The 20,970-nt window shown below is 40.8% G+C and overlaps 3 protein-coding genes across 9 annotated transcripts; 1 reads left to right on the forward strand and 2 right to left on the reverse strand.

Annotated features, from left to right (window-relative positions):
• The first annotated feature begins 223 nt into the window (after nucleotides 1–223).
• On the forward strand, nucleotides 224–13,286 carry METTL5 (methyltransferase 5, N6-adenosine). 5 transcript variants are annotated; one of them, XM_082284578.1, is made up of 9 exons: nucleotides 224–240; nucleotides 1,105–1,226; nucleotides 1,835–1,949; nucleotides 2,386–2,567; nucleotides 2,938–3,020; nucleotides 3,301–3,352; nucleotides 4,034–4,083; nucleotides 5,054–5,358; nucleotides 9,479–9,594. In XM_082284578.1, the coding sequence occupies exons 2-8, from the start codon at nucleotides 1,118–1,120 to the stop codon at nucleotides 5,117–5,119; spliced, it is 657 nt and encodes a 218-aa protein (XP_082140704.1). In that variant the 5' UTR covers nucleotides 224–240; nucleotides 1,105–1,117; the 3' UTR covers nucleotides 5,120–5,358; nucleotides 9,479–9,594. The 5 variants fall into 5 exon arrangements, with proteins under 5 accessions (XP_082140704.1, XP_082140706.1, XP_082140705.1 ...); XM_082284580.1 differs by lacking the exons at nucleotides 224–240; nucleotides 5,054–5,358 and adding exons at nucleotides 696–757; nucleotides 13,259–13,286 and having other exon boundaries at nucleotides 9,479–9,558; XM_082284579.1 differs by lacking the exons at nucleotides 224–240; nucleotides 5,054–5,358 and adding exons at nucleotides 696–757; nucleotides 10,819–10,847 and having other exon boundaries at nucleotides 9,479–9,558.
• Nucleotides 3,429–13,815, reverse strand: SSB (small RNA binding exonuclease protection factor La). Of its 2 annotated transcripts, none has more exons than XM_082284576.1 (13): nucleotides 12,933–12,964; nucleotides 10,425–10,499; nucleotides 8,797–8,900; nucleotides 8,455–8,629; nucleotides 8,198–8,305; nucleotides 8,014–8,114; nucleotides 7,696–7,767; nucleotides 7,570–7,612; nucleotides 6,817–6,957; nucleotides 6,265–6,448; nucleotides 5,960–6,091; nucleotides 5,181–5,274; nucleotides 3,429–3,665 (listed from the first exon to the last, which is right to left on the reverse strand). In XM_082284576.1, the coding sequence occupies exons 2-13, from the start codon at nucleotides 10,488–10,490 to the stop codon at nucleotides 3,629–3,631; spliced, it is 1,257 nt and encodes a 418-aa protein (XP_082140702.1). In that variant the 5' UTR covers nucleotides 10,491–10,499; nucleotides 12,933–12,964; the 3' UTR covers nucleotides 3,429–3,628. The 2 variants fall into 2 exon arrangements, with proteins under 2 accessions (XP_082140702.1, XP_082140701.1); XM_082284575.1 differs by lacking the exon at nucleotides 12,933–12,964 and adding an exon at nucleotides 13,747–13,815 and having other exon boundaries at nucleotides 3,431–3,665.
• Nucleotides 13,816–14,061: 246 nt separating this feature from the next.
• KLHL23 (kelch like family member 23) lies at nucleotides 14,062–20,961 on the reverse strand. 2 transcript variants are annotated; one of them, XM_082284633.1, is made up of 3 exons: nucleotides 19,459–20,957; nucleotides 17,726–17,878; nucleotides 14,062–17,231 (listed from the first exon to the last, which is right to left on the reverse strand). In XM_082284633.1, the coding sequence occupies exons 1-3, from the start codon at nucleotides 20,669–20,671 to the stop codon at nucleotides 16,921–16,923; spliced, it is 1,677 nt and encodes a 558-aa protein (XP_082140759.1). In that variant the 5' UTR covers nucleotides 20,672–20,957; the 3' UTR covers nucleotides 14,062–16,920. The 2 variants fall into 2 exon arrangements, with proteins under 2 accessions (XP_082140759.1, XP_082140760.1); XM_082284634.1 differs by having other exon boundaries at nucleotides 16,995–17,175; nucleotides 19,459–20,961.
• Between the last annotated feature and the right edge of the window lie 9 nt (nucleotides 20,962–20,970).

Consider the following 20,970-nt stretch of genomic DNA (forward strand, 5'->3'; position numbering starts at 1 on the left):
GTTCTGCGCTAGCTGCCATCAAGCGGCCCCGCTGGGGGTGCAGGGCAGCGCCGGGCTCTGGCAGCAGCACCCCGCACCCCGGGGTGTCCGCATAGCCGCGCCCCCAGGTACCAGCGGGTGGCTGCCTGGGCGCTCCCACGAGGAGAGAACGCATTTGGATGCGGGTTACCGTGTTTCACACCCCGATCGGCGGTTCTAAACCTCGATAAATAGATTTTCAACTGTGCAATGGAAAACCTTGTACGAAAAAAATCTATTCCTAAACGAGAGTAACCTTCTACCCGACAGCTACGGGCCCCAAGGCAGCTGCCTCTCTTCTGGCTTTGCCTGTGTTTTCAGTGGCTGCCTGTCTGCTGGCGGCTTGTCGCGGTTTCAGGTGAAAGTTACTCTTCTCTTAACGACCGCTTTTCCCACCGCACCGGCAGAAATCCAGTTCCTTGCTCTGTCCCTAAGGGCACTCAAGAGCCGGACCACAGAGAAAGCCCGGTCTGCCAGGCGTGTCCTCCGGCGCTTTCTCAGGCACCGCGCAGCGGTGACACGTAAGGCTGCAATAAAATGTCTCGTGCTTATAATACGAGACCAAAGCTCACACTTGTTAACGGAACACGGAGAAGTTCCCTTGCGTTTCATTCCCGCAGGTGCCCGTAAGCCCGGGAAGGGGCGGGAAGGGGGCGGGCAGTGCGCGCCGGGGGCGGGCGGCGCGTCGGAAGTGCGCGGCGGCGCTCGGAGCGGCCCGGCCCGGCCCGGCCGAGCTGCGGTGAGTGGGCGCGGTATCGAGCGCGTACGGCGCTGCGGGGCGAGCGGACAGGGTAGCTGGTGGCGGTGCCTGGGCTCGGTTCCTGCCCCGGTTAGGGCTGGGCGGTGGGCGGGCCCGGGCGGTAGAAGAGGAGCCCAGGGCCTGAACTCCGGGAGCCGGTGAGGACAGGGGCTGCCGCCGCCCGGGTCCGCGCTCGGTTCCCGTCATCGGTGCGCCGCCAGCTGCGTCCTGGGAAACGGCAGCGTGAAAACACCCGGGAGATGCTGAAGAGGACCAGGGGATTTAAGTATGAAATAAATTAATATTTATTTATATTGTTGTAACTGATTACACATTATTTTCTTTAGTTAAACCATAAACATGAAGAAATTAAAGCTTAAAGAACTGGAAAGCTGTCTTCAACAAGTTGATACTTTTGAAAGTCCAAAACTACTCCTGGAACAGTATCCAACAAGACCTCATATTGCAGGTAGAGGGGACCCACACCACTGTTTTCTCTTTTACTAGTCCTTCATCAGCACTTTTAATTCAAAAAGTTTTTTCTACTGCATTGTCTCCTTTGAAGGCTTTACGCTAAAAGAAGTTAAGAAAGTATATCCAACGTGAATGTGTTTAGTAGTACACTGGTAAATCCAAAAATCAAATAAATTAATTTGAAAGATAATGTTGTGGCAGAAGCAATCTTAATCTGTAACTGTAGAAGCTGAAATAGAGGTATGTCATGACCCACAAAACCAGTGAAAGTGTACACTTATTCATAGCTTAATTATGCTCTTTTCCATTTTTTTAATCTTTCTGCTGTTTTCCCCCAAAAAAAGTTTAGAGCCATACTTTTTCCACGAGCAATACTCAGAGCTCTATGTGTAATCTCTCCACCAAAGATCCAGTTTGTAACTCGTGAAAATGTTTTTGACTCTTCACATATAAATGAGAATTACAGGCAGTGAGAACATCAGTTTAACTAAAGGATTTCCTAATGTAAAATTAAGTTTTCTGAAGGCAGAAACAGCTTTTCTTGATTAATCATGTGCATATTTGATATTATTGACCTGTTTTGTTTGGGTTTTTTTCCCCCAGCATGTATGCTTTATACAATTCACAATACTTTTGATGATATTGAAAACAAAACAATTGCAGATTTAGGATGTGGTTGTGGCATGCTCAGCATTGGAAGTGCAATGTTAGGAGCAGGGTAAGTATTTAACATTAAGTTCTGGTTATATTTTTTCCTGGCATAGAAGAGCAGAAAGTAAGATTAAAACATAGCAATGCTGAACTAAGCCATTTCAGGTATATAATCTGGTGTATAATCAGGCTATTTACCAAGTTTTGACTGTCAGTAACCATTCATATTGTTAAAGTGATGGACAGTTGTCATGAATTTGGAAGTCATTTGCTTTCCCCTGAAGCATGAAATGAACACATGAAACTTCCTTAACAGAATTTAGATTTATACTTGAGAAAGGGTAACAGAAGTACTTGAATTTTTATCAGCTCTGAATTTATAACGTATGCTTGTTACATTTCCTAGGTAAAACAAGTTGTGTACACAGATCCCTTACTGTAGAATTTAAACACCATTTTAGTTTGTAGGAGACTAATATGTGACACTTTTCTTTTTTTAATAGATTCTGTGTGGGGCTTGACATAGATGCAGATGCATTGGAAATATTTAATAGCAATATTGAAGACTTCGAGCTCACGAATGTCAACATGGTTCAGTGTGATATCTGTTCTTTATCTGACAGCATGTCCGATACATTTGACACAGTTATTATGAACCCTCCCTTTGGTACCAAGCATAACAAAGGTTGGTAATTGTGACATTTGGTTAGAAATCATTACCAACAAAACAGCAAGGGAAATGCTTTTAATGAAACATCTCCCTTCTTTATTAGTTATGTATTCTAATTACTTAGTGTTTTGTTCAGCTGGAGTCAGCTTCCTAAGATTAACAACTTCAACACTGTAACTAACAGTCACTGGGATTTGAAATAAACAATACTAGCTATTTCACATCCCTATCATTTTTATTTTATTAAAAGCAATTATGTTTTAGAAATACTTTCTGTACCTTAATGTATTCAGTGCTGTTTCTCAAGTACCTATTATTCCAGAAAAAATTAAGCAGATGTTTGAGCTTCCATTTAACAATTCTAATAATTTCATCATTCTTTTAGGAATTGATATGATTTTTCTGAAAACTGCTCTACAAATGGCAAAAACAGCTGTATATTCCCTTCACAAAACTTCAACACGGCAGGTAAGTTCTTCATTTTAGTAGGGCAAGAATTAACCAGACAACAAAATCATTGGCTATATAGATGGCTATAGCTTCACTGATTTGCTGACTACTTTGTGAGGTATGTTTGGGGTAAATACTAATTACATCAAATAACTGCAATCTCACATCAAGAGAACTATATGATCTAATGCTTCAACTTGAAAATCAAAAGCACACGAAACTTATTAAGTACAGGGGTGTAGATGTTTATAAAACAGGTAATTTTGAAAGCTCATTTCTGTACTATCTATTATTGCAGCACATTCAAAAGAAAGCAGCAGAATGGGAAGTGAAGATGGAAGTCTTAGCAGGTAATATTTATTTATTGTTAACAGAAAAAAACCTAAACAAAACCCTTTTGTTTTGGGATACTATCTGTAACACTACTAGCCAGTCATAACAGCCTGAGATAAATTTAAGTGTAATTTAACACAGAAATGATACAAGTCTTTTTCTTTTTAGCAGACTTCTTTTAATTTTTAAAAATTTTTTGCTACCTGCCTAGAATTCAAACAGGCACTTAATAAAGCTCTGAGGAATATATATTGTGCGTAGAATTAGGTTTGTTCCTGGACTAGATTTTGTCTTCAAGCAGAAGAAGGTTCTGCTTCAAAGGGAGTGTTGCTGAAAAAGAAAAGTGAAGCACAGGTCAGTTCTCACACACAAAACAGGCATCCTGTCTTTAGTCACCTAAATATTTTTGACAGTTAAGTATCTTCCCAGTTTTCAGTATCACTAACTAGATGCTTTTTACAGTCATAGAACTTGAGATGTGAAGTTGCTCAAGTGCTTGAAACACAACTGTGTTTCAGCCATCCACTTAACTGTCTGATGGGGACAGCTTCAATGTTTAGTCATCATCTAGTGCAAAGATAAAACAGGTATGAGAGGCCACAACAGATGCAGACATTAGAAACAGAAGTACATGGCTGTAGGGTTTAAGTGGCTGGTAATCATCCTAGTCTAACACATATTCTTTATACTGTTCACAGAACTTAGGTTTGACTTACCAGCATCATACAAGTTCCATAAGAAGAAATCAGTAAGTATAAAACCTAACATTACTGAGAAAATACTGAGGTAAAGAAATTCTCCTTAATGAAATTTAAGTTTTAGGGCCATAGGTACTGGATGAAGAACGCTCACAGCATTCAGTCACATCATTCCTGTTACTACATTTTGTAGCTGAACAGGGAAAAGAATCATAATGGCAGTCAAAGCTATACACAGATTAAAGCCAGCACTGCAATTAGATGTGATAAAGCTAAGGGTAGCCTCCTTGACTCAATTCCTAATAGCTCTTTGCTCAATCCTGTCTGCAGCTGGGACTTCAACTGAACGAAGTGGTGAAGGCCACAGTAACAAGGATGGTACAGCAGTAGCGTTATTTCAGTGATCAGTGCTCTCCTGCAAACAGCTACAGCCAGCTACAGAGCCAGCCTGGGGGCAGCAGGAGGAACTTGGGCACTTCATCCCACTGTTAAAAGATACAGTGGGGACACTAGAGTATGGCAGCCGAAGCCCACAGCAAGTTCCTGGCTACTGCATGCTGGCCTGGAAGCCATGTATTCCCATCCCTTACCATAAGGGAAATGGAGAGGAGACTGAGCAATAGTTGAAGACTGTTAGGTATGTTGAGCAGCAAAGAACAGAAGCTTTAATCAGCTGTTCCTATGCTCTTGGTGACTTGAACTTAAAATTATTTAAGTCTGTCCTTATCTTTGCTACTTCACAATTGAAACATCATACTACATTAACCAGGCTTCAGTAGAAAGCAGTTTTAAGTTCTGAATTTATTACCAGCTGCTATTAAACATAACCACAAGATTACAAAGTCCAAAATCTTTTACATATGAAGGAGATGCCAGAAAAAATGAGAAGATCTGACAGTATAAACAAAACTATAAATAGAAAAGTTTTCCAGGGTTTTGTGTTAGAAGTAAGCATGCTTCTTAAACAAACAAAAAAAAAAAGCTGTAACCCAGTAAAATGAAGCTTTTCTCTATTTATAGGTTGACATTGAAGTGGATTTCATTAGATTTTCTGCCAAGAAAGTCTTGACTGAGGCATGTCTTTAAAACCTATTGAAAATGGAACAATAAACCCACTAATTTTTAAAATTATTTATTTGAGTATTACTGATTGCCATCTCCATTTTCTGTTTTCAGTTGTTTTGGTGCAGGTTCTTCCTTTTCTGTTTCCTCTAGTGGTCTCTTCTTGGGACTTGCTGGTTCTGCAAGATTGAATATGCAGTCATGTAGGGTAAAGGAAAGCTTTACCTGAAATCTTCTGAAAAAACCCCAACTCTTCCCACCATGTAAGTTTGAGTCCCAGTTATCTACAGCCACAGCTAGAGGGTTTGCTTATTACTGTGACTAAAGCTTTTAGATGTTCTAAAATACCACATTTAAAGAGCTTCATCCCTCCACAGCAGGAGGGCAGGTAAGAAAATGAAGGAGTCGAATATATGAGGAATAGGGTTCACTGACTTTTAGTTAAACAGGTGCTACATATAATGAACAGAAGCTTAGCTCTTCCTCTGCTCCAAGCTAAAAACTGACACAGGCAGAAGAACTATTAAGTCTTCTCATATCTTTAAGGGGGGAAGAAAAGCACCACTCAAGAGACTGGGTCTGTACAGTTATGTAATGTTGCTGACAAGCATCATCTTTCAATGTATAATGTTTTAAACAGCCGTGCAGTCTAGCCTTACCTATCTAGTAATTACCTTAATATGCTTTTTGGACAGTTGTGGAAGGAATCAAGCACAAGTCTCTTAAACTTACTGATACTGACAGGAGGGCAGAAGTGCTACAATGCAGAGCCAAATCTGAAACACTTGTAAGAAACATGAGCACATGGAGCTACTTTCTGTGAAAGTACTGAATAAGCTGCATCAAGTGCACAGAATGACATACCTGGTTTAGTATCATTGTCACCATCTTCTTCGTCATTCTCAAACTTTATTTTCTTGCCCTGAAACTGTATTTTTCCTTTTTGTGCACCCTGAGGTATCTTTCCCCCTCTTCCTTTTCCTTTAACTTTGCGCCCTGCGGAGATACAAGATCAGGCACTTTGTATCATGTATCATTTAATCAGCAAGCTTCAGGGACTGCTTTACAGTTAACATCGGTATGTACAATATATTCACTACTTAAGAGTCAATTTCACACATCAATTCTAGGACACTATAAAAGCTTAAAATAATAAAAGGAGAGGGAACCTTTTGTTTTCTGTTTCAGCAATTCCTGCTGATCTTCCAGTATTTTTTTCAGAGCTTCTTTCTCTGCATCTCCTTCTAGCACTTCCCATGAAACATCCTTGTTCCGGAGCTGCAAGTTTCCATCATGTGCTGCTTTGGCTTTTTCCAGAGCTTCTTTGGCAATATCCTTAAACAGGATAATTCCCTAAAAAATAAGAGTGGCATTTGCATCTTAATCTTACTGCCAAAACATTCAGCTAGAATGGTGAACAACATACCCTGCTAAGTGCCTCAGCAAATTCATTACTCTTGTATGACTATAAAACATGTCTAGACTGAAGCAAAGCCCTCAGACTGTCCTAATGAACATTCTCAGTTTTGACCTTATCAACAAACAAGGCTGGAACCTTTATCTGTTCTTTTGAAGAAAGTTAAGGGAATAATTTAATTTTCTAAATATTCTGCAATTTCACAAGACAGTAACTTACTTGATAACATAAAAGCACAAACATTTAATCATTCATTTTCAAACTTCAGTACAGAGAGCGTAAATCCTTGTCTAAGATTACTCACCTCCTTTGCACCTCTGACAAAGTGTATCCACTTGATTTCTCCATGACCAGAAAACACCTCATGGAGATCTTCTCTGCACGTTTGGTCATCTAGATCACCAGAAAACTTCAAAAGACATCCTGTCTTTTCTTCCAGAGACTTCTAAATTAAATTTTAAAAACCCACATTTTCATTGAAGAGTCAAGTTTGAATATTCATATTCCCCCCTCAATCCTATTAACAGGACAGTGATAAATAAGCTACTGAAGTTACAGTAATTCGAGCATTTTTCCTACATAACCTAGTTCTGCTGATGTCCAAGTCTTGTACAGTGTGTCCCCCCTCCTTTTTTGAAGTTTTCTTTGCTTACTATAATAAACTTATGTGGAACTTAAGACTCCTTTCATATAGGAATTACACTCAAAATTTTACAAAACAGCTTTCTGAAGGCTGATACCTCAGGTTGAAAATTTATATACTGATTAAATCCTTAACAGATCCTTTAAATACCACAGAAGAACAATCATCTTAATGGTGCATTCAGGATCACTCTGAACAGGCAAACATGCCTAATAATGTTAATTTCAGGACATGAGCCTTTAAACAAAATCAGTCTATTGAAAATAAGATTAAAACACCAGGACAAAACAGTCTTACTGTAAGTTAGTTGGAAAAGCTGAAGTGACTTTCTAGAAGGTGCTCTATATTACAGCATTTCAAACAGAATATTCCACATTAGCTCTACAAAATGTAGGTGATTTAAGAAACCCATACCATTTCAGCATCTGCTGCTTGTTTCTGCTTTTCTTCTTTTTCCCTGTAGAGAAGTTAAATTAGTTATGAGTCAGTTCAAGCATGGTCAGGCAAGCAAAACACACCCTTCGATTGACAATGACTTACTGTTTAGCTCTTGCTTTCGCTTCTACTTTGTTTTGTTTCCTTTCTTCATTCTTCTTTGTACAATACTCCTCCCTTCAACAGAATATAAGCTAAGTTAATATAATTTAAAATATTCTGTTATAATTAGTTTGCAAAACTGCAGTAGACATGGAGCAGTTGAAAATAACTTTTCCAAGTTGAGATGCTAAGTCTCCAAAAGGTACAGCTATCAATGCCTGTACAACAGTGTAGAAACTCACAATTCTCAGGTCAAGCCAGCTTCTTGTGTAAATCCACCCCTGACCACCATTAGTTCATATATCAGTTAAGTGGACTTACTTGAAAAGTACTATCAGCTCCGTGTCTTTGTACTTTTGATTTGGTATCTCTGTGAACTTCTTAGCAGATTCAACACTATCAAAAACTGCAAATATTGAGCCCTGTTAAATAAGAGGTATTGTTATGGTAATTGAACAAAATTCCAGGAGGGATCCCTGCCCCAGGTCTAAACGTTCATCATTACCTTAAACGTTCTCTGCAATGTTCTCCTCATTTGAATATTTTCAACTGGACCTTTATCTTCAAGCCATTCTTTGATATCATCAAGAGTAGCATCTAGTGGAAAGCCTTTCTGCAAGATAGCAATGAGCTTCAATTATATGCCACAAACTGACTCTTAAAAATTATGATCTCTACAGTATGAGTTAATTCAAGCTTTACTCAGCTGGTTATCAGTCAAAGTCATGCAGGACAGCACAAAGTAAAGAAAAATTTACTTACAACATATACAGATCTGTTTTTAATTGCAGCCTTATACTGGTCATTTAATTCAGGAAGGGGTTTATTTGGAGATCTTCTGATTTTAGTTTTGTCTTCATTTATTTCCATTAAACCAGTCTTGGATTTTCTTAGTGCTTCTACAATAACCCCAAAATCTTTTGAAAGGCGACTTAACCTATTGAGTAGGCAGACACAGGTTATTACAAATACCCAGGCAAAGCTGAAGCCAGATGTTAAAACAGCGATGGGAATTGTACATGCACGTCAGGAACACTTGGCCCCAAATAGACAGAGGTAGCTGAAAGTTACTCTTTTATCCACATTAACTGTACTTTGTTTTACCTGTTGAATTTGATCATTACTTCTAACGGTACCCAGCCATCATCTAGTTTGATCTGTTCCTTTAGAAACTTGTCTCTTGGTAGATTGTGATTGCCAAAATAGTACTGCAAAAAGGAGGAGAGGGGAGAAACATGTGTCTTTAAATTTTCAGTCTTAAAAGCTCATTTTCATCTAACAGCTTACTGCGGTAGATTGAGACATACCAAAATTAATTAATCTGAACAATTATGAATTCTGAAATTATTACTTCCTGCTTTAATGTGATACTTTGGCAAAAGTTAGCTGCAATGTGTAAGCTGTAAAAACAAACAAAACCACCAGAAACAAATCCCACAAAACCGCAAACAACCCCACACCGAGCAGTGCTTCATCCAATGGAATTAAAAAGGCAAAGATAGATTGCAATTTTGTTTACAAAAGGAGGAAAGCTTATTCTGTTAACATGATAAGCATTCATCACCCTGGTCAAGCTCTGCACAGTCAAAAGTCAAACTTGTCAGCAACAGATCCAGATTGTACTCCTTACTTAATAGATATGTCTGCAAGAATATTATATTTGCACACTGAAAAATCATACACATAGACTAGAATTTCTAGGTCTCATCCAAGAAAACACCATAAGATAAATCATTATTTTATACTTAATCTTTAATTTTATTTAATTATTATGTTCTTATTTCAGTCTTGTCCAGCATGGGAAGACAATTCAGTTCAAGACAAGTTAATCAGATTCTTTCCCTGACTAGCAGTCATCTACCAAAGGTAAAATACTTGAAACCGTAAGTTGGAATATTCTCACCAGTATTGTGGTGCTTTAAAAAGTCAGTGCAAGTTTTACAACAATACCTCTTCCTCTAGTACATCTCAAACTCACATTACCAAAACTCTAGTTTTGTCAACTGTTTATATATAACAAACAAACAAACCATAGAGATTGAGGAATGTCTGTGGTTTGTTTGTTATATATAAAAAACGGCTCCATATGGTAATGGGCATTCATGTGCAGCTGCATTTTTGTCCTTCAGGAAAGCAGTTTTGTTCTAGATGCCCTTTAAAGCAATGGGCTCAGGTTTTTTGTTGTAGGGTAACCCTTCAAGCCTCTAGAGACAGAGTTAATCCAAAGTAGGTATATGAATTTAGTTGTAATTTATAGCAATAAATTACAAAGCAATAAATCATAATAGCAAGTTATGCAATGTGCTAGTATTTTGACCAGCAGAGATTCCCAAGTAGGAAGATTTTTTTTCCCCCACAAAAAGTAAGGCACATATAATTAAAATGCACTCTCCTCCTACTTGCACAGGTAGAATAACCCCAGCAAACATGGTAGTAAATTGTTTAATGATGCATTCACTTGCTGTAGCACCTAAAATGCTAACAAATCAAACTTTTTCTGTTTTTAAATGGTGTTCTTACAAGCAACTCTAGACAAGTATAACTTCCAACTTAAACTACAATTGTGACTATCTTAAAGTATTAAATACCTGTTACAGACTTGTGACATTTTTTAAAGAGCTGAAGATTCAAGTCTAACTCCCCATAAAGTTAACTTCCCATTAGCCAAGCCTCTGCCAGTGAATGCCCCCAAAACACCTCAGTCCAGATCCCAAACTATAAATTGAACTTACCTCAATTTGCTGACAGATTTTGCTTTCCAAGATAGACATATTTTCACCATTTCCATTTTCAGCCATTTTCACCAGCTGTTTTGAAGAGAACACAGAACAAAAGCACTAAGTTTTGAACAGTACTTTCTATACTTTTATATTCATACTAGTACTTTTATATTCATTGCATTTCACTGCAGCCTCATCTAAAGGTAACAGCCAAGTTCATTAGCCATACATTTACACCTGTGAAACAACTATTAACATGACTGCAGAACTCCAACAGGAATCTATGAAACAACTGGGGGAAAAAAACACCTCACTTCGGTTATTAAGGCAGTGTTTGGCATTCAGCAGACAAGATAAATTTAAAAAATGCTGGCACTTCACAGCCTTGTTATTTATCTTTTTCTAGGCACAGATCCTCAGTTCATAACAACAGCAACAAAACTGAGAGCAAACAACATTTGTTCATTAAGTCAAATCCAGCCTCTCATCACTAAGCAAAACATCAATAACAAAAATGTTCAATTCCTACATAGGTATAATGAGAAACATTTCTGAAGTTTCTGTCTCATGCTTAGTCTTTGAAAGTTCACAGAACTTACTGGAGGAAGGAATGAAAATATCTGCATTTACTGATACATCCTAAAGATGTCTAGTTCTCTCCTTTACAAATGTCTCTTCATTGCAGTTCTGACTGAACAGTGAATCAAGTATCTTTGATAACACATAAGACATTTTAACTTGGAAGTAACTTTACTTAACTGGCAGCAAGTATATAATCCCAGTACATCAGATGCAGTCACTAAGAAGCAGCTACTGGCCAGAAAATTAACTGGGATCAGACAATTTCTATCTAGTTGCTCTTAAGATAGCGTGTGAAGATTAATCCTTGAGAAAAAAAATGTAGCTTTATGAAGCTGTCAGAAATTAGTTTGAATTCAGTTTTGAACTATGAAGCACAGATTTCTTCTTTCTCCCTTTGCACACTAACACACTCGTTAAATCCGACTACAGAACATAAAGCAGTTTCTTGGTCCCGTTACCGCAGTTCATTGATCTGTGATCACAAAAGCTGCTGGTGAAGATGGTTTTGCACTCATGTCTTGCATGGTTTATTGGGACATTTAACCATACACTTTCTGCTCTTCTGCCACTTGCAGGGCAGTTACATATTTCAGAGCATCAAGATGACTGGCAACACTAAAGCAGGGAAAACTCCCCCGAGGTGCCCTTGTTACAGGAAATTATGTTCTTCATCAGAATACTCAGTTGGCAGCCTCACCTTCTTATTTTAGTAGTTTAATTCCCCAGTAATTGTTCAGCCTACTGCAGTCTGCAGTATTCCCATTTCCTCCTTTTCCTGATCTCAAAGCCATATTCAATCCTTGGACCTACATGTAGTTCTTTGGCACTCACAGCCTTGAAATATGCATCCTGGTCTCTACTGCCGTGCTTGCACCTGTACCTAACACTGTAACACTCTTTAAAGCATGACTGCAGCAAGTGTTAGTTGCCAGCTATGCTGAGTATGATCTGTTTGTCTAAAAAGCACTTTAGAAAACCCAGGCCAGAGCACCCAAGCTGAGAGTTGCAGTTACTTCAGAGATGTCCCACATGAGCCACCCTGACTACAGGAGACTGACACTTCACCACCATTCAGGTGCTGGTATTGTCATAACACCCAACTTGTGAGAGCAATTAAGTGTTCTATTTGACATTATACCCAGTTTGGTCTAATTTAATGGCAAACTATAGAGCAGTCTTGGCTTTTTCCATGGGATCAACTAACTGACCACTATCCCAGTCTGCCTCTGCCCCGGTACCAAAATACCCAGAACCAGCAACTCAGTTTCCACATAAGGCTCAGCTCCACTGTTAAGAAGAGAAGAAAACAAAGTCTACTTCCTTAGCAGTGTTTTCAAGGTTAATACCAAAAAGCATGAACCAACACAAGCCTTAGGACACATCCTTTAGAATAAGTCTTCCACGTGGAACTTTTTCTAAAAAGCATCCTTTCAGCTGCAAGTAACAAACTGTAGGCAAGACTAAGAAAGACTCAAGCTTGCCATGCATGGAATTCAGTTCAGCAATTGAGCTCTAACCTATTTAGAACAAAAGCAGAAGCAGCCTTCTAATGTAAGAGAAATTCTAGCCTTCTCTGCACATGCTCACTTCAGACTCTTTAGCTCAGTCATTTGGCAGAGGACAACTTCCAGATCAATAGTTTTCAGTTGCTGTGCAGCAGTGAAGACTCCAATGAACAGCAATCACAGTCTGAACTGCATACAAAATTCTACAGAAGATTTTAAGGGCTTCCTTAATAAACTACATTAACTTGTTCCTTTCATATGCCAGAAGTCTGTATCGGTACCACACAAAACAAAAACAGGTTAAAATAAAGCAAGGAGTCATTGAATTTTAAGTGGAAAAATGACAGTCAAGCCCCTTAACTAGAACAATTAGATACCACACTGTATTAGCTAGATCATCCCAAAAGAACTCTGAAGTAGGTTTTCCTCTTACCAGCCATTTAGTTTCAAGCTCTGGACAAAATTTACTTGCAGGCTGATTCTATCATTACTGTAATAGAGTAAAAGGCTTTTTTTAAATAAGAAAGCTTCCCCAATAAAGTAACATGGAACTGTTACTCATATTATGCCTTGTTCAGGAGCCCCTGCATAAGAGGTCTGAGCCTGGTTATTATTTAAGGGTAAGGATTAACTACAACCACACATTTTCACAGATGTTACTTAACAGTTATTTTTTGAGTAGAATCAGTGCCATATAGGAAAAAAATTCTTACAAGAATTATTTAAGTAATTGACATGTCGGTCCCTGAACTGTGCTAGGAGACCATCAGCTTGCTGTTGACACTTTTACACGCCTGCAGCGGCAACATACCCCTCTTCAGATAGCCTAAGGCGCCGCGGCCAAGGCTCCCGCCCGACGGACACCTCTGCCCGGCAGGAGAGGGAGCACTGCCCTCGGGCTGGGCCCGGGCCCCGGCGGCGGGAGCGGTGCCGCCGGCTCCTCTTCCCCCGCAGCGCCCGAACCCCGCAGCGCAGCACACACCGAGCGCCGCGGGAAGCGCTGCCGGCGGGAAGTGACCGCAGCGGTGGCGGAGGCACGGCCGGGCCCGCTCCGCGGCTCCGCCGGGGCAGAGGCGGCACGTGCTCCCCCGCTCCGGGAACCCTCCCTGCCTCCCTCCCGGCCCGGCCGCCGCGCCTCGCCGCCAGCCCTGCCCCGGCGCTCCTCGGCAGGGCCGATCCCGTCGGGACACGCCCGAGCAGCGGCGCCGCCCGGGAGCCGCCGAGGCCGGGAGCGGCCCCACACGAACCTGCGCGCTCAGGCCCCGCTCCGCCGCTCCAGAGACCGCGAGTGGGCGCCGCGCGGCCCAGCAACCCCAGCGGCCCGCCCGCCCCTCACGTGGGCGCCACTTCCGGGGCGGGGCGGGGCCCCAGCGCGGCCCCCGCGCCGGGAACGCGCGCGAGCTGCGGAGGGCCCTGTGCGCTCGCCGGGGCCCTGGAGCGGCGGGAGCGGCCGTGGGGCCCGGCCCCATCCACGGGCACCTCTCCGCGCGCGGGAATCCTGTTCACACTTTGTGTTCACAGCTTTTGCGCACTGAACAGAAAAAGTAACTTTAACAACTTGAATTTGTACAGGGGTGGTGTATTTACATTTATTAAGGATTCCAAGCATTCACTTAATTACTACAGATGTACTGTGGGCATCTATAGCGCTACAAACACGGGGATTGCACAAGTGAAAATTTTAAGAAATAGTGTTGACTTTACAACTGATTTGACTTCCAAATTACTTAATTTTCTACTTTACAAGTGAAACAGTAAAACAGTGTCTACCATAATACAGGTCCCATAGCACAATAATTCAGTGTTTACATTCAACTATTTTTTAAAACATACCACACAGATGGCTAAGAGATTCCCTGCTCTGACCTTCCCACCTCCTGTAGGTTTCTGACCGAAGATCAGAATCCCTTTTCCTCTTGCTGAATTCATTTTCTTGCCTGTGCCCAAGACCTCATTGCAACACACCTTGGGATGTGCTACAGACACGAGTTAATTTGAAAGAGCATTGTAGGTTATTGTGAAAAATAGCACCAGTTGAAATTTAACCACGAGTCTGAACTTACTCTTTTCTCCATTTATTCTTATGCATTGAAAATACCTGAAAAACTAAGATTTAAATGAAGCATAAGCAGTATGCTTATGCCGGACCCACAAACACTCTCCTGATATGGGAGAACTAAAGGCTTTTTTCCACTTTGCACTTAACACTGAGGCCAAAAAGCAGCATTCACTCTCCTACAGGTTGCCCAGAGGGACAAAGCAGAGTCCAGCTTCCAGTGCCTGTGCTCCAGCCCTGGAACAGCACTCTTTCACCAACATCAAGCACCTAGTTTGGAAGCAGTTGACAAGTGGATGCTGAGGGGTTTGGTTTTGTTAGTCCTCACCTTGTTCTTAGATCCTTTCACTGACCCGTGACTGTTGGTGACAGGATACAGGCCAGAATGAATCTCAAGGCCAACTACAAGCAGCTGTTCTGTGTCCGTGTTTTTCAACAAAAATGAAGCTTCACAGCTACATAATTTGCACTGAAAAATTATGTACACATGTTGAGTTCACTGTGGTTTCATTCAATACAAAGATCACTTTCATGTTCTTGTGATGTTGTCCTTTAAATCTCTACCTGCCCTTGAGCAATTCTAAGCTGTGGAGATTTCCAGGAGAAACAAATTCACTTTATTTCTTTTGCCCACCTGTTTGGCCCATGCATTTCAAACAGCCTTGGGGTTCAATTCTCCACACCTCTTTAGAGTTTGGAGTTTTTAAACAAATTACATTGGATCCTTAAATAGCTCTCAGTGGGATGGGTAACAAAGCAAAACACTGAACACACACACGAGCTTCTGACATAGTGAGGTGACATACAAAAACATCAAAAAAAGAACAGTACATATACACCACAGAACTTCACATCAAAGCTCAGAGCTGAGTGCCACCTGCTGCCAGCAGTCAAATGCAAGTCAGAAATAGCATAAAAATGTGAAAGAGTTTTTTAAAAATTTTGAAAATGTTTATGATCAAGCAAAAGAAATATTATAAACTCAGAGCTTACTGCTTGGAAAAATCCTTTCTTTGTATCTGAGAACTCCAATAAAACCAAAATTTCATTTTAAGTGGCAGTGCTGGTGTGGCAAGTTCCCATCACACCCTACAGCAGCCCTGTGTTGTCCCTACCTCTCACACCAATATCTAACAGCTGTTTCTGCAGTCATTTTATGAACTGGATTGGGGGATCAGTGCTAAAAGAGCCTCTGTGTTCCTCAAAGTGTTTCTTCATTTGGATCACTGCTATCAGGCCACTCCAAGCGTGATCTTTAAATCACAGTTTGTCTGTAAATCACTTTACAAAAATCCACTTTCTACACAGAATTTGAAGATCTTGTATTAAGTTTCAAGAGAAATAATAAATAAATCTATCCTATAGATGATTTTTTTCTTTATCCATAACATACTTTGACAAGTTTCTTTAGCTGTTACCTTTGCTCAAGTCACAGTTTAGAAAAGGTCAAATGGTATTAAACAAAATTGAGAAGTTTGAATTTCAGGGGGATTTTAATTTTCCCATCTCTCTCATGTCCTCCTTCCATTCCACACAGGCACACATCTTGAATTGATACTAAAAAAGAGTTAACACATTAAGGCTTTTCTCTGAACACTCCTCCCCCCAAAAAAACCCAAACTACAAATACCTGTGCATCAGCCAAAGTTCCCATTGCAAAGCCTTGCAGAGTCTTGTTTCATTTCTCATTGGCAATGTCGAAGTGAGTGTGAGAATGGCAAAGAGAGTACTTTTCTCAAATGCCCTTGTACTTCTGGAAAACTAGTGGAGGCTTTTGGCTTGTGCTCTGGGGCTACTACCGACATTTCTTCCCTCACTCCTAGCACAAGCTCTTCTTTGCTCTGGCACTTGAAGGTAGAGTTGGAGGCATCCTGTAAATGTCCATTTCTGAATCTGATAACTTAGTTATCCAAGTGATATTGCTCTGTATATACCATACACTTAGCTTGTGTCAATGATCCATTTTTACAGCTACCTTCAGAATACAAAGATTTCATCCTAAGGCCAGTAGTCCTTAGAACTGGATTTTGTTTGGCTTTACTCATCTTAGCACCAAGTCATAGTTTCACCCAGTGATTAACAAAAACAAGTCCATTTTTCACAGTAATTTCTATGTAGCTGCACAAAGTATTATAAGACAGTAATTTGAGAACTTCCATGATAAAGAATGATTGGACTGAAAAATATATGGAAATCTTGTTACCACATTTGTATTTCTGAGTTATTTAAAATGAGAACAAATTATATCAAGTTATTAACAATGTGTGCTAAGAGATTGTATTAGACAACTCATCATGAGGTAATCAGTACTGTTATGAATACTGCATCTACTGTTTTCTGTAACATCAAGATGAAAATTAAATGCTTACACATTATACACACAGACACAGCCATGTGACCGCATAGCGCTGGGAAGATTACCTACTGCTTCCCATTTATTCAGTTCAGGGTCGTATTTCTCAATGCTCTGCAGGTATGTTCCTTTTGAATAGGAATATCCTCCTGTTACATAGATGCATCCATTCATAACCACCGTGCCACACTCCATCCTTCTCTCCATCATGTGAGCCATCTGCTTCCACTCATTTTGCTCTGGGTCGTAGCGGTCTGTGATCGTGGTCTGTCCACCCACAAAATAGATCTTGTTTTGTAATGTAATTGAACATAATCCGTATTCTTCAGAAAGAAAGGAATACAGTACAACTCAGCATGATAACATTAACTTAAGATGCAAGTACATGACAAACATTGGGCACCACTGAGGGCAGCTGAGTGCCCTCATTGAGCTTAGGAGACACCTCAGGATTTTCTGCTACACAACAGCACCAGTACTCAGTGAAAATTGCTTTAAAAACTTACTGTTACCAGATGTTAAAATGAATATAAATTATTTTTGCCAAATTCCAATGAATAGTTAGATTTTACAGAAAGTTACAATATTTAATAGAAAGTGGACATTCCTTAATTCAGTATTTATATAGTGATTTCTGTAGAATAGATGCTTGAAGAAGGCCTTCCCTTTCATTTTCAGAGTCTGGAAACAGCCCTTACTGCCCTACAGGCATTTCTTTTTTTAGTTAGGAATATGCCAAAAACCCCTAACTGGGCTTAAGGACCCCCAGATACAAGTAATCAAATCAAGCTCTACGTTTGTCAGAGAAATTATTTACCTGGATGTGGACTTGTGGTGACTACACTCCACTCATTGCTACCTGAATGGTATCTCTGGATTTTATCATAGGTGCAGCTTCCCCTGTACCCATAGTGACCTCCAGCGACATAGATGACTTCATGCAGGACACAGGCAGTGGCATTTCCAACACCTGTACACAGTGTGAAAGTCAAACATGAGTTCAGACTGCGTGTAACGGTCTCTTTCATCCATAATTCCATTTCAAATGATTTGTTAATATTTTAGAGTGAAATTATGCTTGCAAGTGTTTAACTGAACATGAATAAAATAGATTTATCAAGATATCAGCATAAGTCAAGAATGACTAAATAAAACTGCAATAACCAATACATATTGCACATAATACAGCCACACAATAGTTCATGGGATTTTTTAGGCAGTAATTAAAGTCACATTGTCTCACTGGTTTTGGAATAGGGAATGAGTTTCATTATTTCACTAAGTTAAAGAGATGGTAAAAATATCACTTAGATGACAAGAGCAAAGACAATGGGAGTTGAGATTGTTCAGTGTCTTGGGGTATCTTTTCTGACATTTTTAGTCATTCTTATGGTATTACTAATTAAGCTATTGCATAACCAAGGACACAAACAGAATGGAGCCATGTTAACGCTGTCTTTAGGACAACAAAATGAAATAAAGCAAAGTGGGATCTGAGCACCTAAGTAGTTTCACACTTATGAAAACTGGGCAAAACAACTGCATAGAATATGTAGCTCACAGTATTAGCATGGCATTTCTACTTTTGAAGGAAATAAAAAGAAAATAGTAGCAATGTCTGAGAAAAAGATACAAACAATGGAGAAAGTTACAAAAGTCTGCTTTTTTTCTTTTACATATACGTCCAAAAATTCTCTTGTACATAGAAAAATACTATGTTGCATCAACTTACAGTATACTTTTATAATTAAATATAAATATTTGCATTCATTTATTTAACATTTATTCATTTATAAAAATATATGATAAAATGTATAATTGTAGTGTTGCCATTACTGTTACAAAATAATCACTTACAAAATAAGTCTGAGTTGGAAGGGACCCAGAAAGATCAAGTCCAACTCTTAAGTGAATGGCACATACAGGGATCAAACCTGTGACCTTGGCATTATTTAGCACTGTGCTCTGACCAACTGAGCTCATCTCAGAGTCAATACCCTTTGGTTAGGCTGGGATTCGTACATTTTAGTAGATCACTGCTTTGGCTACTAGGAACAGGTATTAGTGCTTTTCATTATCCTCACACTAAAGATTAAACAAATGATCCTGAACAGATGATACACATGCAAGAAGTTTTAATTTATGATACCTTTATAAATTACTTCATGGAAAATCTTATATAAATATAACACAGTCCCTTTATTGGAGCTTGTTCTTTGATCATCTACTGAATGGACTCTAATCCTGGGTAGTTTTCTGATTTCTCTCTTATTTGAACAGAAATTTTACTCTTGAAAGAAGGCAAAATTAAACTGAGACTACCACTGATTTTTCTACGCACTGTTCTATGGCACAACCCAGCACAGCATTTGGATGTTTGCAGTCATTTGGCTAGAGAAGACCTGAACCAAAGCCCACTAACATTAACAGGAGATTTCCATGGACTTCTCTAGAACTTGGATCAAACCCTAAATGTTTCCATGGCACTTAAAAATGGCAAATACAAAAGAATCAACATTGGAGGCAGACACCATACAAAAGTTTACCTACCTTTGATCATGTTTGCAATGGGAAGCCATTTCTGTATCAAAGGATCATAGAACTCAGCTTCTTGGACTGGAGCTCCCTTTCGGTACCCTCCCAATGCATAAATGCAGCCACTCAAGGAAACTGCGCAGTGGTAATACCTTGCATCAAGCATGGGGCAGCCTTCTGTCCACTCATCTTTCTCGCTGTTATATATCCACACGGTGTCAAGAGCTTCAATACTCTCTGTTCTGTAACCTCCTGTCACATATATGTCTGGTCCCAAGCTAGTGACCCCATAGCTCTCTCTGGTGTGATCTGGCATCTCTGTTCCCTGGACCCATGCATTGGTTAAAGGATCCCAAACATGTACTTCTGATAAGGGATGCCAATAATATCCTCCAATCACATACATGGCTGCTGTGGATCTTCTGGAAAGACCTTTGGGATTAAGGTTCAGGGCATTGTATACGAGTGACCTTATCTTACTGTCATTGAGTCGGCATTTTTTTTGCAGGCTTAAAGCTGACCTCAAATACACATTATCTAAGTCTACTTTGATGCAGCTCAGCACTTCACAGATATCTTCAATTCTTCCTTCCACATTGTGTGCAACCCACTTAATGACAGCTTCAATGGCTGCCTCTTCTTTCTGAACATTGAGATTCTCTCTGGAGAGAATATAAGAGAGCTTCTCCTTGCCAATGTCCAGAAACTCTTCCTGCTTCCACACTTCTTCAAACTGCCATAACAATATCCTTCTGGACTCTTTCTCTAGCTCTGAGCAGTCGTGGTATTCAGCAAAGGAGTGCATCCCAATGCAGTTGTCAGTATCTAAATGCCTTACCAGAAACTGCTCACAGGCTTTCTTTACTGACACGAACTGGAGCAGGTCTGCAGCCTGGAGTAGGCTTTGGACATTTCTCTTTGTTATATGGATCTGTGATGTGTATGCGTAATTCACGAGAGCTTCCAGTACTGCATGGCTGAGTCCGGGAAGGCTGATCTGGTTTTTTGATTTCTCTTTCATATCAGCTGTGAACATGGCTTTAAAGTAACAGCTGCAGGCTGCCAGGGCAGCTCTGTGGCAGTGGAAGATGACCCCCGAAGCGCACTGCAGGGTGATGTCGGTGAACAGTCCGTCCAGGTAAAACGTCCGGAACGCCTCCAGGAAGCCGGCGGGGTGCGCGGAGTCCTTGTAGAGGTACGCGTACTCCTCCTGCGCGGCCGCGGCCATCGCCGTGCCCCGCAGCTCTCGCCCCTTTGTCCGCGCCGCTCTCCGCAGCCCGGCCGCCCTCCGGCTGCGGACCCGCCCGGGCTGCCCGGCACGACGCTTACGCCCGCGGCGGCCCGTGACCGATTTTGGAAGAGCCACTGCCGGGGGGAGCAGCGGGGCCGCAGCGACAAGCTCCTATTTTGGTGCCCTGGCCGGCCCCCCCCCGCGCACCCCTCCGCGAGGCCGGCGGGCCCCGGCGCCCGGCCCCGGCTCCCAACCCGTCCCCCGCCCGCCCGCTCGCCTTGGGAGGGTCCGGCCCG

The sequence above is a fragment of the Coloeus monedula genome (assembly GCF_965178545.1).
Source record: "Coloeus monedula genome assembly, chromosome: 7".
In the NCBI taxonomy this organism is placed as follows: Eukaryota; Metazoa; Chordata; class Aves; order Passeriformes; family Corvidae; genus Coloeus; species Coloeus monedula.